We start from the raw sequence: 12,318 nt of genomic DNA, 5'->3' as shown, positions 1-12,318 counted from the left end.
AGTGGTTTTCTGAAGTGTTCCTGAGCCCATGTGGTGATATCCTTTAGAGATTGATGTCGGTTTTTGATACAGTGCCGTCTGAGGGATCGAAGGTCACGGTCTTACGTGGAGTGATTTCTCCAGATTCTCTGAACCTTTTGATGATATTATGGACCGTAGATGTTGAAATCCCAAATTTTTTTGCAATTGCACTTTGAGAAACGTTGTTGTTAAACTGTTTGACTATTTGCTCACGCAGTTGTTGACAAAGTGGTGTACCTCGCCCCATCCTTTCTTGTGAGAGTCTGAGCATTTTTTGGGAAGCTGGTTTTATACCCAATCATGGCACCCACCTGTTCCCAATTAGCCTGCACACCTGTGGGATGTTCCAAATAAGTGTTTGATGAGCATTCCTCAACTTTATCAGTATTTATTGCCACCTTTCCCAACTTCTTTGTCACGTGTTGCTGGCATCAAATTCTAAAGTTAATGATTATTTGCAAAAAAAAAAATGTTTATCAGTTTGAACATCAAATATGTTGTCTTTGTAGCATATTCAACTGAGTATGGGTTGAAAGTGATTTGCAAATCATTGTATTCCGTTTATATTTACATCTAACACAATTTCCCAACTCATATGGAAACGGGGTTTGTATATATATATATATATACAAATATATAATACAGTCATGGGCACCTGTATAAAACCTAAACAAGCCAAATCTGATATTATTTTACTCAGACCTCCAAAAATGGACTGGACTAAATTAGCTTTTTTTTGTTTGTTTTTTTGTTGTTCCAATGCAAACAAAAGAAAGAAACATGTGAATACCAAAGCATTTGTAATTTCAACAATTTTCTGGGAGAAGTGGTGCATTATCTGACAGAAATGCAGGGGTGCCAATATTTTTGGCCATGACTGTATATATATATATAGATTTTTTTTTCTAACCCAATGCGGCCCCCGAGTCAAAAAGTTTGGGGACCCCTGCTGTAAGTAAATGATTGTTATGTAACGTTTTATATCCATTTCCAACCCATCTTTTATCCCAGCGCTCTAGAGAAGAAGCAGGAAAATGGCGAGACCATCGAGCTGTCAGCCGAGGGTCGGCCGGAGATGGTGGAAGAGAAGGAGTTGCCCGTGGTGGACTGCACGTGCTGCGGCCTGCCCCGCCGCTACATCATCGCCATCCTCTCCGGCATTGGCTTCTGCATCTCATTCGGCATCAGGTGCAACCTGGGCGTGGCCATCGTCAGCATGGTCAACAGCCACACCGTCTACAGGGACGACAAGGAGGTCATAGTGGTGAGTCGCAGGCGCGCCGAGTGTTTTCTCTTACAAAGTGACTTATCTTGCTGCGTCTTGACAGAAAGCTCAGTTCGACTGGGATCCAGAAACGGTGGGCATGATCCACGGCTCCTTCTTCTGGGGATACATAGTCACACAAATTCCAGGAGGGTTCATCTGTCAGAAGTTTGCTGCCAACAGGTCGGTGCCATTTATTGGACTACAATCTTCTCTTACGCATGCTAATTTCTTTCTTCCTCTTTCCTTCAGAGTGTTTGGCTTTGCTATCGTGGCCACTTCTTTCCTCAACATGCTCATCCCGTCTGCAGCTCGCATGCACTTTGGTTGTGTCATCATTGTCAGGGTGTGTCAAGGCCTTGTGGAGGTGCTGCGCTCTTCTCTATGGCTTCTTTCCCGCTAGACCAGGCCTGGACAATTATTTTGCCTCAGGGGGCCAAATTAAGAGAAAAAAAATGTATCTGGGGCCTGATATATCTATTTTTAGGAACACTAATACAAAACCTCATAATAATGTCTGATTGAATGCTAAAAACGTTATGACAGACCGCCTTGAACGGAATGGAATTTTACATTTTTTTAGTGAATGAGACACCCAGAATGTACATTTACAATATTAACTACGAACGATAAAACACTGAATATTGACAACATATGAACTCTCGATCGACATATTTTACAATCAAGCGAAACACAACAGAAATGCAACAAACACAGCAGTGCTATGCTCTAATTGCTTCACCAATTTGTCAACACGCTCTGTCTTGTTTTTAATGATTTATTTCTTTAATTCAATGAATATTATCCACTTCTTCTTCTCAGCGCTGTCCTTCACACTCACTTTCTTTTTTCCCATGGTTGGAAAACAAAGTTATGTCCATATCTAGCTATAAGCTAATGCCAGCGAGTAAGACCAGATGTTTTGGTCGGATCTTATGGGGTTCACTGTGACATTTGTTACGACAACTAATAGCTGGGATACTTGTTACTCAAATCTCAGTCTCTAGAGCAGGGGGGTCCAATCTTTTTGATTTGTGGGCCGCATCGGGCTGAAAAATTTGTCCAGGGGCCGAAAGCATGTCAAATAACTATATATGTATATGTATATATGCATGTATATATATATATATGTGTATGTACAAACACACATATTATATTATTTAATATAAAATGAATGATTAATATAACTGGCTGTTAAGAGTATGTGAAAATTCGACTCCTTCCTTGTTTACTTCTGTGATGACCTGATATATGTGTATATATGTATACGAATATATATATATATATATATATATATATATATATATATATATATATATATATATATATATATATATATATATATATATATATATATATATATATATATATATATATATATATATATATATATATATATATATATATATCGACTTATATATATATATATATATATATATATATATATATATATATATATATATATATATATATATATATATATATATATATATATATAGTCGAGGTTTCTGTGGTTTATCCGTTTTTCAGTGCCCAATACCATACCAAGGTAGAGCGGAATATACGTTAGGTCAGGAAAAACACAGAGGCTATTTCATCCCTACAAGCCTGTTTCGCAGGTTTCCTGGCTCTTCAAGTGATTTTATATATATATATATATATATATATATATATATATATATATATATATATATATATATATATATATATATATATATATATATATATATATATATATATATATATATATACACAGTGTATTTTATATATATATATATATATATATATATATATATATATATATATATATATATATATATATATATATATATATATATATATATATATATATATATATATATATATATATATATATATATATGTCTTAATTAGATTATCCAAAAAATAGTGCTCGATACCGTGGTAGAGCGTAATAGGTATGTGAATAGTATAGTATGAGGAAATCCCTCATGAAACAGGCCTGTAGAGATGAAATAGTCTTGTGATTTTTTTCCCACACATACATATATATATATATATATATATATATATATATACATACATATGTATACATACATATATATACAGCATATGTGTATATATATATACATGTATATATATATATATATATATATATATATATATACACAGTGTATTTTATATATATATATATATACATATAAATACAGCATGTATATATATATATATATATATATATATATATATATATATATATATATATATATATATATATATATATATATATATATATATATATATATATATAAATCTCCTCAAGAGCAGGGAAACCTGCGAAACAGACTTGTAGGGATGAAATAGCCTCTGTGTTTTTTCCTGACCTAACGTATATATATATATATATATATATATATATATATATATATATATATATATATATATATATATATATATATATATATATATATATATATATATATATATATACATATACACACACATACATTATATTATTATTAGGGATGTCCGATAATGGCTTTTTGCCGATATCCGATATTCCGATATTGTCCAACTCTTTAATTACCGATACCGATATCAACCGATACAGATATGAACCGATATATACAGTCGTGGAATTAACACATTATTATGCCCAATTTGGACAACCAGGTATGGTGAAGATAAGGTACTTTTTTTTTAAAATGTATAAAATAGAATAAAATAAGTAAATTAAAAACATTTTCTTGAATAAAAAAGAAAGTAAAACACTATAAAAACAGTTACATAGAAACTAGTAATTAATGAAAATGTGTAAAATTAACTGTTAAAGGTTAGTACTATTAGTGGACCAGCAGCACGCACAATCATGTGGGCTTACGGGCTGTATCCCTTGCAGACTGTATTGATATATATTGATATATAATGTAGGAACCAGAATATTAATAACCGAAAGAAACAACCCTTTAGTGTGAATGAGTGTAAATGGGGGAGGGAGGTTTTTTGGGTTGGTGCACTAATTGTAAGTGTATCTTGTGTTTTTTATGTTGATTTAATTAAAAAAAAACAAAAAAAAAACAAAAAACGATACCGATAATAAAATGTCGATACCGATAATTTCCGATATTACATTTTAACGCATTTATCGGACATCTCTAATTATTATATTATATAATGGATATATAATTAATGATTAATATAACTGGCAGTTAAGAGTATGTTTACTTCCTTGTTTACTTCTGTGATGACCTCCTTAAAGTTTTGTAATCAATCAGAAATTTCAAGCAGCTAAAATGCGCCAAACATGGATACGTGTGGCGAGAGTATTTTGCAAATTTCCCATCATGCATTGTAGTGGATTTAAAATGGGTGTAATTTTTAATAATGTTAGGTGCTTAGACGTTTTTATAATAATAAACAAGTTCAGTGAGCAGGTTGTGTTAATTGTGACCGTGTGTTGACTTCCTGTGTTGGTTGCAGTTTGCGCCATGAGTTGGGAAAGGTTGTTAGGATTGGCTCATACACTGTAAGTAATAGCTGTGCTGTGTATACATCAAAGAAAAATTCATGGTCATTGACCTGCTTTACTCCTAATGTTCACAAGATGGCGGTGAATATTTCTATTCGACTGTCTGCTATGTACAATGACGCTGTTGGCACCTGTGGGCTAGAATCCTCATTGAACTTGTGACGTCTCGCGGGCCAAACTGATGGTGTCGGCAAGCCATACTTGGCCCGCAGGTCCTAGTTTGGACACCCCTGCTCTAGAAACAAAAGCACTATATAAATATAATTCCCTTCATTTCACACTGCTTCACACAACAAAAAAGACACACAAACATTGTTCTGTATTAACTATATAGCGATCTTTAAGGTTTTTCTGTGTCTTCTCTTCCTAGCTAATGTCATGTCTTCCTGTAGGGGGTGTCATACCCGGCCTGTCATGGTATTTGGGCCAAATGGGCGCCTCCGCTTGAAAGAAGTCGCCTGGCTACGACAGCCTTTTGTGGTGCGTCTTTTTTTATTGTCCACTTTAAAAACTCGAGCACTTGTTTGTCCGATGAACCTGTGGTGTTTTTACTTTATATTATATATTTTTTAAAAACAGGTTCTTATGCCGGCGCTGTGATCGCCATGCCATTAGCGGGAATCCTGGTCCAGTACTCGGGATGGTCATCAGTCTTCTATGTCTACGGTAGAAAATACCTCATGTTTGTAACCTTTTGAACAAGCATGTGGCAAAGCAGCTTTTTTTCACCCGACAGGAAGTTTTGGCATCTTGTGGTACTGCTTCTGGATCATGGTCTCTTACGAGAGCCCCGCCGCCCATCCCACCATCACTGAAGAGGAGAGGAAATACATCGAGGAGAGCATTGGCGAGTCGGCTCAATTTACAGTGACGGTCTGCGCGGCTCCTTCGTCGTCACCCGATGTCTTGTTGTCTATGAAAGTCAACCAAGTTCTGTCCTGCTCCAGAAATTCAACACACCATGGAGGGCCTTCTTCACGTCCATGCCAGTCTACGCCATTATTGTGGCCAACTTCTGCAGGAGCTGGACCTTCTACTTGCTCCTCATCAGCCAACCCGCCTACTTTGAGGAGGTGTTTGGCTTTGCGATCAGCAAGGTGATCTACATATCTCTTTGCTTGTCCTACCGTGTCCACTTTCATTCATCCTCATTTCTGCGTCTCTCGTTTCCGCAGGTGGGAATAGTGTCGGCTCTTCCCCACCTGGTCATGACCATTATTGTGCCAATTGGAGGCCAGCTTGCTGACTACCTGCGCTCCAACAACATCATGACCACCACCAACGTCAGGAAAATTATGAACTGTGGAGGTAAATGGAATATGCAAGAATTGTCCTATCATGCGTTGTACAGTAGGGGGTTAATTATTTTGAAATGCAGTCTGCTGAAAATGATGGAAAGTGCCACTCCACATAGCAACTGACGACATAGCAACACTCTACTGCCATCTTAGACTTAGACAAACGTTATTGATCCACAAGGGAAATTGTTCCACGTAGTAGCTCAGTTACAAAGGATGGAAAGGATAATGCAGGTATAAAGTAGACTAAAAATTTAGCATAGTAGCAATATAAAATATAACATATATGTAATATTTACATATTATATATACAGTATATGATATATACTGATATATTATATTATTATATTATAGCGGCTAAAGTGGATAGTGCACCCCCCCCCAATTTGTCACTTTTTATGTGTCAGGTAAGCCGCGACGAATGGGGCCACATTAATCCCCTTACTATTGTATGTATTAGCATTTTCATATTAGCAAACTAGCTAAAATATTAGTGTTAGGTTCAAACCCGGTTTGACATCTATTAAAACAGACAAGAGACAAAGAATCAAACAGAGACAGAATCAAATTTGGACTCAATTGAGGAGATGCCATGTTGACACTGTACCCTCTACAGTGTCACCCATGCTCTCCCGAAGGAAGGTCTCATCTCCTCTTTTATTTTAGATATTCAATGTTCACGCACCAACACGTCACCGCAGGTATAGGAAGTATGCAAAACAGTCACTGTTCTTGGTCACATCGAAGACAAAAGGAAAGGATGTCTCGGCCTCGGCTCATCCTGGCTCCAGCTACATCAAGAGGGCAGCGGGTCGTAAATAGCGTTGCCCTCGGTTACCAAATAGTTCAGAGACAGTTCCTCAGGAAGTTTGGGAAGATCTTGCCATCTGTCCGCTTTGAAGTTCTTGGTCCAGCTGTGCCGGCTAGCTGAGGACAATGGTTAACACCTCCCGTCTCCTTCCATCGTATACCTGTCGCATCCTCCAAAGCCCCCGCTTGGTACAACAAAGACATCTCTCATCGTGCCCACAGGAAAACCCATAGAGTGGAAAGTTTTTTGATATATTACATACAATTTTTCTGACATTTCCCTCCTGTATATCACAAAACTTTCCCATAATCTCCTTATCCCTAATAACTTCTTCTTGCAATTTTCAGTTAATGCTTAATTTTCCTACGACAAAGTTATGTTTACACTCAGAATTGAACATCAATTTTTCCTCATAATTATGACATTTCTGGAAATAAATCAGGAACACCATCCTGGTAGGTGTCTTCAGATTCATCTTCCTTGTCGTCCACCAGGAAGTACATCTGAACAGCTTTATCATCTGCTGGGCCAATCGCTGTGGTAATCAGACGGTTAAACAGAGAACAGACAGGGAATAGAACAACATCCACACAACGTCAGTATTGCTGAACATGGCCATAGTTACCAGATACCAAAGACTTGTATTTGCCAAACACGTCCAACCACCCCTCCTGCATAGATGTATCTATGCCTGAATGCTCTTTCAGTTTACCGTTAAGGGTGTGCAGGCCTTCCAGTGCTTTGGTCAGGCTACTTTCTGCATCAGTGCAGTTTGGTATGAACATACAACACTGTTCACCAAATATTGCGCACACGCCCTTTTCCGCCATGTTTAGCGTCATACGGTTTTGAAAAGCCATAAGGAAGGTAGCGGTGGCGAGTTGATTAGCGACGGCTTCAAGTCGTGGCCAGTGTAATTGTCCAATCTCTGTACGTTGTAGTGGACGTAGTTTATTCTGTCAACATTCTTGTTAATCGTACACCACCAGTAGACGTATGATTCAAATCCAGCTGCAACTTGATTTACCAATTTATAGTCGTCAGATATACTTCTTTGGACACCCATCAATATAAGTTGGATCTACAACACTTTGCCAGTTTACATCATGTCTAGTTATTTTCCAATGTTCTGATATCAAACTGTTCAGAACTGTGTTAACAATTTTTGTACAAATATTGATACATTTACTATGTGTATGCAGTTATCTGATGATACGTTTCCTAACTGTTGTACAGAGCCTTGCATGTTAATGCAGGTATAATTTGCTTTTTCACATATTTATCAAATATTGGTTTCTGCTTTGTCTCTTTAGCTACAAGGTAAATTTTGTTTTGCTCATTACTTCAATTCAACCTTTTTTTTGACTAATTTTGAGTAATTTTCTGGGCTTATACATACAACACAATCAGTTTTTGTAGCCTTTTCCACTTGCTCCGCCATAAGGAACAAATTAATTACCAAAACAGGAACCAATTATTATCAAACTTTGACACACCATCAAATGGTATGTTTACAAACGTCACAGTGGAATTTGTAGTGTGCTAATTAACATGTCCCTTTGATAACACAAATACAATCCCAAATACTTTTTTCATTATATAACATTTTTGCAATGTAAATATAATCCCAAATACTTTTCCCATTATATGACCTTTTTACCATGTGCTAAGTGAACTCAGCTTGGTCTTTCCACTATCTTTACTGCTTTTTAAGTTATTTACAATCTCTCCCCCCTTAGAGAATGCTCATGTTTCCTTTTCATTGATTTTTCAAAATTTTGGTAGCTGATAAGGTCTTTCAAATATTATTTCAAATGGTCTGAGTCTTGTTGTATTTGTAATGTTCATGTACTGTACATTTTTACTAAATCTATACATTGTTCATGGATGTTTTGTTTCTTCCATACATTTCTTTAATCTGTTTTTTTTTTTATTCCCGTTTGTCCTTTTCACTAATCCTGCGCTTTGTGGATGATAAGCACAGTGATTTTTGATATCAATGTGGAATAATAATTTTATTTTCTTGATCAATTGATTTACAAAATAAGGTCCATTGTCACTGTATAGATTTAGTTATACCATATCTTGCTATTATATCTTTGCATAATGCTTTTGCTACTATTAGCGCATCTGCTTTTCCTTTAGGAAATATTTCTACCCATTTTGAAAATGCATCTACTATGACCAGACAATAATGTTCTCCTTCACTCTTATTTAGTTTAATTAAAATCCATGCCTAGATGTTGTATACAACATTTTATTTTTTAATTAAAACATTTTTTTTGATACGAATTAAGCTATAGGAAGTATAGTACTTCTGTATGACGATATTCATATCCCTCCTGTTGAGCCATGAGTTCAACCTTGGCTCAATATTGCTGCTCACTTATACCGATTTTTCTTTGTAAGATTGGTTCATTGTCTGGACATACATAGATGTCTTCTTTGTTCATCATCCTCATCATTTCTTTTTATTCCTTTCATGAAAATGCATATATACAAGCCATGTACAATTAACACTTTCATTGTTTAGTTTTTTTTATATACATTTCCATGTTCAGAAAGGAACAGATGGAAGAATACTATTCTTATATTTATCTGACCCTTTTTAAACACAAATTATTTTAGATGACTTTATCACTGTTCCCTCCACCAACACCCTAACTCCAAAATACTTTTAATTTTCGTTTAAGCATTTTCAAAATGACACGTCCAATCAAAATCAAAATCAGTTTGATATAATTACAGTTATCTCTTTTTAAATTCAAAAATATTCTTGCAGCTTTTTAAGTCTTTCTTTAGAGAATTCCTTGCTTTCACACCAGCAACAGACAAGCACATTTGCTTCTAATTTATTGGCACTCTTTGATGTTTAAAATCATACGGCCTTTTGTGGTTCTCATCTTCAGACGTGAAACACAAATAACTTTTGTAAGTTCTTCGGAAGAACTTTATTTCTAGCTTTGAACATCACTTATAGAGTATGCCATTCTACCATGTCTTTTAGTTTTAATAATCCTGACCTAATGAAGAGTGCATTTGTGTGGTCTCTATATCCTACTGTAAAAATGATACGAATTGCTCTTTTCTGCGAAAGAAATAAAGACATTATGTTGCTGTGATATGTATTTCCCCATATTTCTGCACAATAATTGAAATAAGGTAGAATAATTGAGCAATATTACATTCTCATTGTATTATTTAACCTTGTTCAAAATAAATAAGCTTTTAGATACCTTATTTTTCACATGCAATATATGAGCTTTCCATGTCAACTTTTCATCTAAGATGACCCCAAGAAATCTCATTTCAGACAACTTCTCAGTTTTCACATTGTTTATGGATAAACTAATTTCTACCTTTCTTTTATTACTGAATACTATAAATGTAGTCTTTTCCAAGTTTAAAGATAATTTATTTACATCAAACCACAATTTTAGTTTAACCATTTTCTCTCCAATATTATCGGCTAAGATTTTCAAGTCATCTCACTAAGAAACATTGACTGCATAACCCTATTTTCCCTTTTCCAGACATTCCCTGATTTATCATTAGCTCTTGGTATTTCGTTTGCTAAGCTAGGTCCTACATTTACAAAGAATTGATTTAATTCATTGACAATTTCATCTTTGTTTTCAATTAACATATTATCTTTAAATATCTAGGTAATTCTGTTCGCCTTATCCTATTCTATATTGCTTTATTCAAAATATTCCATGTAGCCTTTATGTTATTTTTATTTTCTATGCCTATGTCATCAAGTTGTTCCTTAGTATAATATTGGCAAGAATCCTTGATATGCTTAAATATACGAGTCTTTGGATCCACTTAATTATCTATGTATCTTTCTCTTTTGGAGTACTTTGTTGTTGCATATCTTTTAGTACATCATTATTCATGTCACTAGTTTGTCCTTTTCTATTGCTTGTTTTGCTATTTTGTCAGCAAACACATTTCCTAGTGATACTGTGTCTGTTCTTTTGGTGTGTGCTGCCCATTTGCATACTGCTATTTTAGTTGGTAGCTGTACCGCTTCCATTCTTTTTCTTTTTTAATCAGTTCTCCAATGTGTTACAGATTTTTTCCTGTTGACTTGATCATTCCTATATTTTGGCTATCTTTATATATATTGTGACCTTTTGATCTTTCATTACTTCACATGCTTCTATTAATGCTTCTAGTTCTGCCGCTTGCATTCAGCAATTTGATGGTCATTTGATAGCTTTCAAAATTTTCGTTACTGTAACAATCGCACATTCTGTTCTATTTTTATTTCACAGAATGCTGCTTCAGCTTCTGAATTCCACTCTACAGCTGATTACATTTGTTCATTAATTTACTTAATGGAGCTACTATTTCATCATAATTTGGTATCGAATTTCTACAATAATTGGTTAAACCTAAAAATGACCTAAATTGCTTCTTTGTTTGTGGTTTTTGTACTTGTCGTACTTTGTTTTTCTATTTTCCACAATAGTGCGTCCATCTCCGTTTAGAGAACGTCCTAGATCAGGGGTCTCAAACACGCGGCCCGCGGGCCAATTGTGGCCCGGGAGACGTTATTTTGCGGCCCCCACCTTAATATGAAAGTTTAATGTTAGTGCGGCCCGCGAGTTTTAAATGAATGGCGCTTGACAGCGTTGTGTGCGGAGCTGAAGAAATCTACCAATCACGTTGTGGTATGAGGCTCTCGACAATATCGAGGGCGTGCCGTGATGGCACTGTCATCAGTGTCCTCTAGAATCTGTCACCGCATCATCTTTTTCTCCATACTAACAGCGTGCCAGCCCAGACACATGTTGTATGAGGCTTCTGCAGACACACGCAGGTTATTGCAAGACATACTTGAGGAACAGCCATACATTTCACACTGAGGGTGGTCATATTTTATTTTATTTATATTTTAACACTGTTACAAATATGCGCCACACTGTGAACCCACACCAAACAAGAATGACAAACACATTTCGGGAGAACATCCGCACCTAAACACAACATAAACACAACAGAACAAATACCCAGAATCCTTTGCAGCCCTAACTCTTCCGGGCTACAAAAACACCCCCGCTACCCCTAACCCCGCCCAACTCAACCCCCCCCATCTCCCGAATTCGGAGGTCTCAAGGTTGGCAAGTATGCATTGATGTCACTTGCGTAATGCAAGCAGAGAAACATTTTGCCGCTTTTCTATGACACACGCTCTTCCTTCCTCCCTCCCTGCCTCCCTCCCTCGCCCGCCTGCTCGCTCCCGCCCCCGTTGTAAACAGTCCGGGCGGGGAAGACGAGCACTCCGCCGAAGGAGCGAGCGACAATACAAAAGTGTGGTGCACTGGACCCCAGCGCTGATACAGACGTGGTGATGTTAACCCGTTCGGGGCTAATTGTGCTACCGTAACTGTAAACTCCACCCCCCACCCTC

The 12,318-nt window shown here is 36.2% G+C and overlaps 1 protein-coding gene across 1 annotated transcript in view; it reads left to right on the top strand.

Moving 5' to 3' along the window:
* Nucleotides 1-12,318, top strand: part of LOC133655635 (vesicular glutamate transporter 1-like) — a 48,152-nt gene that overhangs the window by 16,584 nt on the left and 19,250 nt on the right. Inside the window, exons 2-9 of the mRNA XM_062055968.1 lie at nt 1,033-1,285; nt 1,350-1,468; nt 1,538-1,652; nt 5,183-5,270; nt 5,370-5,456; nt 5,527-5,663; nt 5,738-5,887; nt 5,966-6,098. Coding sequence (XP_061911952.1) covers nt 1,033-1,285; nt 1,350-1,468; nt 1,538-1,652; nt 5,183-5,270; nt 5,370-5,456; nt 5,527-5,663; nt 5,738-5,887; nt 5,966-6,098 — 1,082 coding nt within the window. The remainder of the gene's footprint in view (nt 1-1,032; nt 1,286-1,349; nt 1,469-1,537; nt 1,653-5,182; nt 5,271-5,369; nt 5,457-5,526; nt 5,664-5,737; nt 5,888-5,965; nt 6,099-12,318) is intronic.

This window comes from Entelurus aequoreus, linkage group LG08 (assembly GCF_033978785.1).
Source record: "Entelurus aequoreus isolate RoL-2023_Sb linkage group LG08, RoL_Eaeq_v1.1, whole genome shotgun sequence".
Lineage (NCBI taxonomy): Eukaryota > Metazoa > Chordata > Actinopteri > Syngnathiformes > Syngnathidae > Entelurus > Entelurus aequoreus.
The sequence above is the reverse complement of the archived record's forward strand: the minus strand, read 5'-3'. Positions and strand labels throughout refer to the sequence as shown.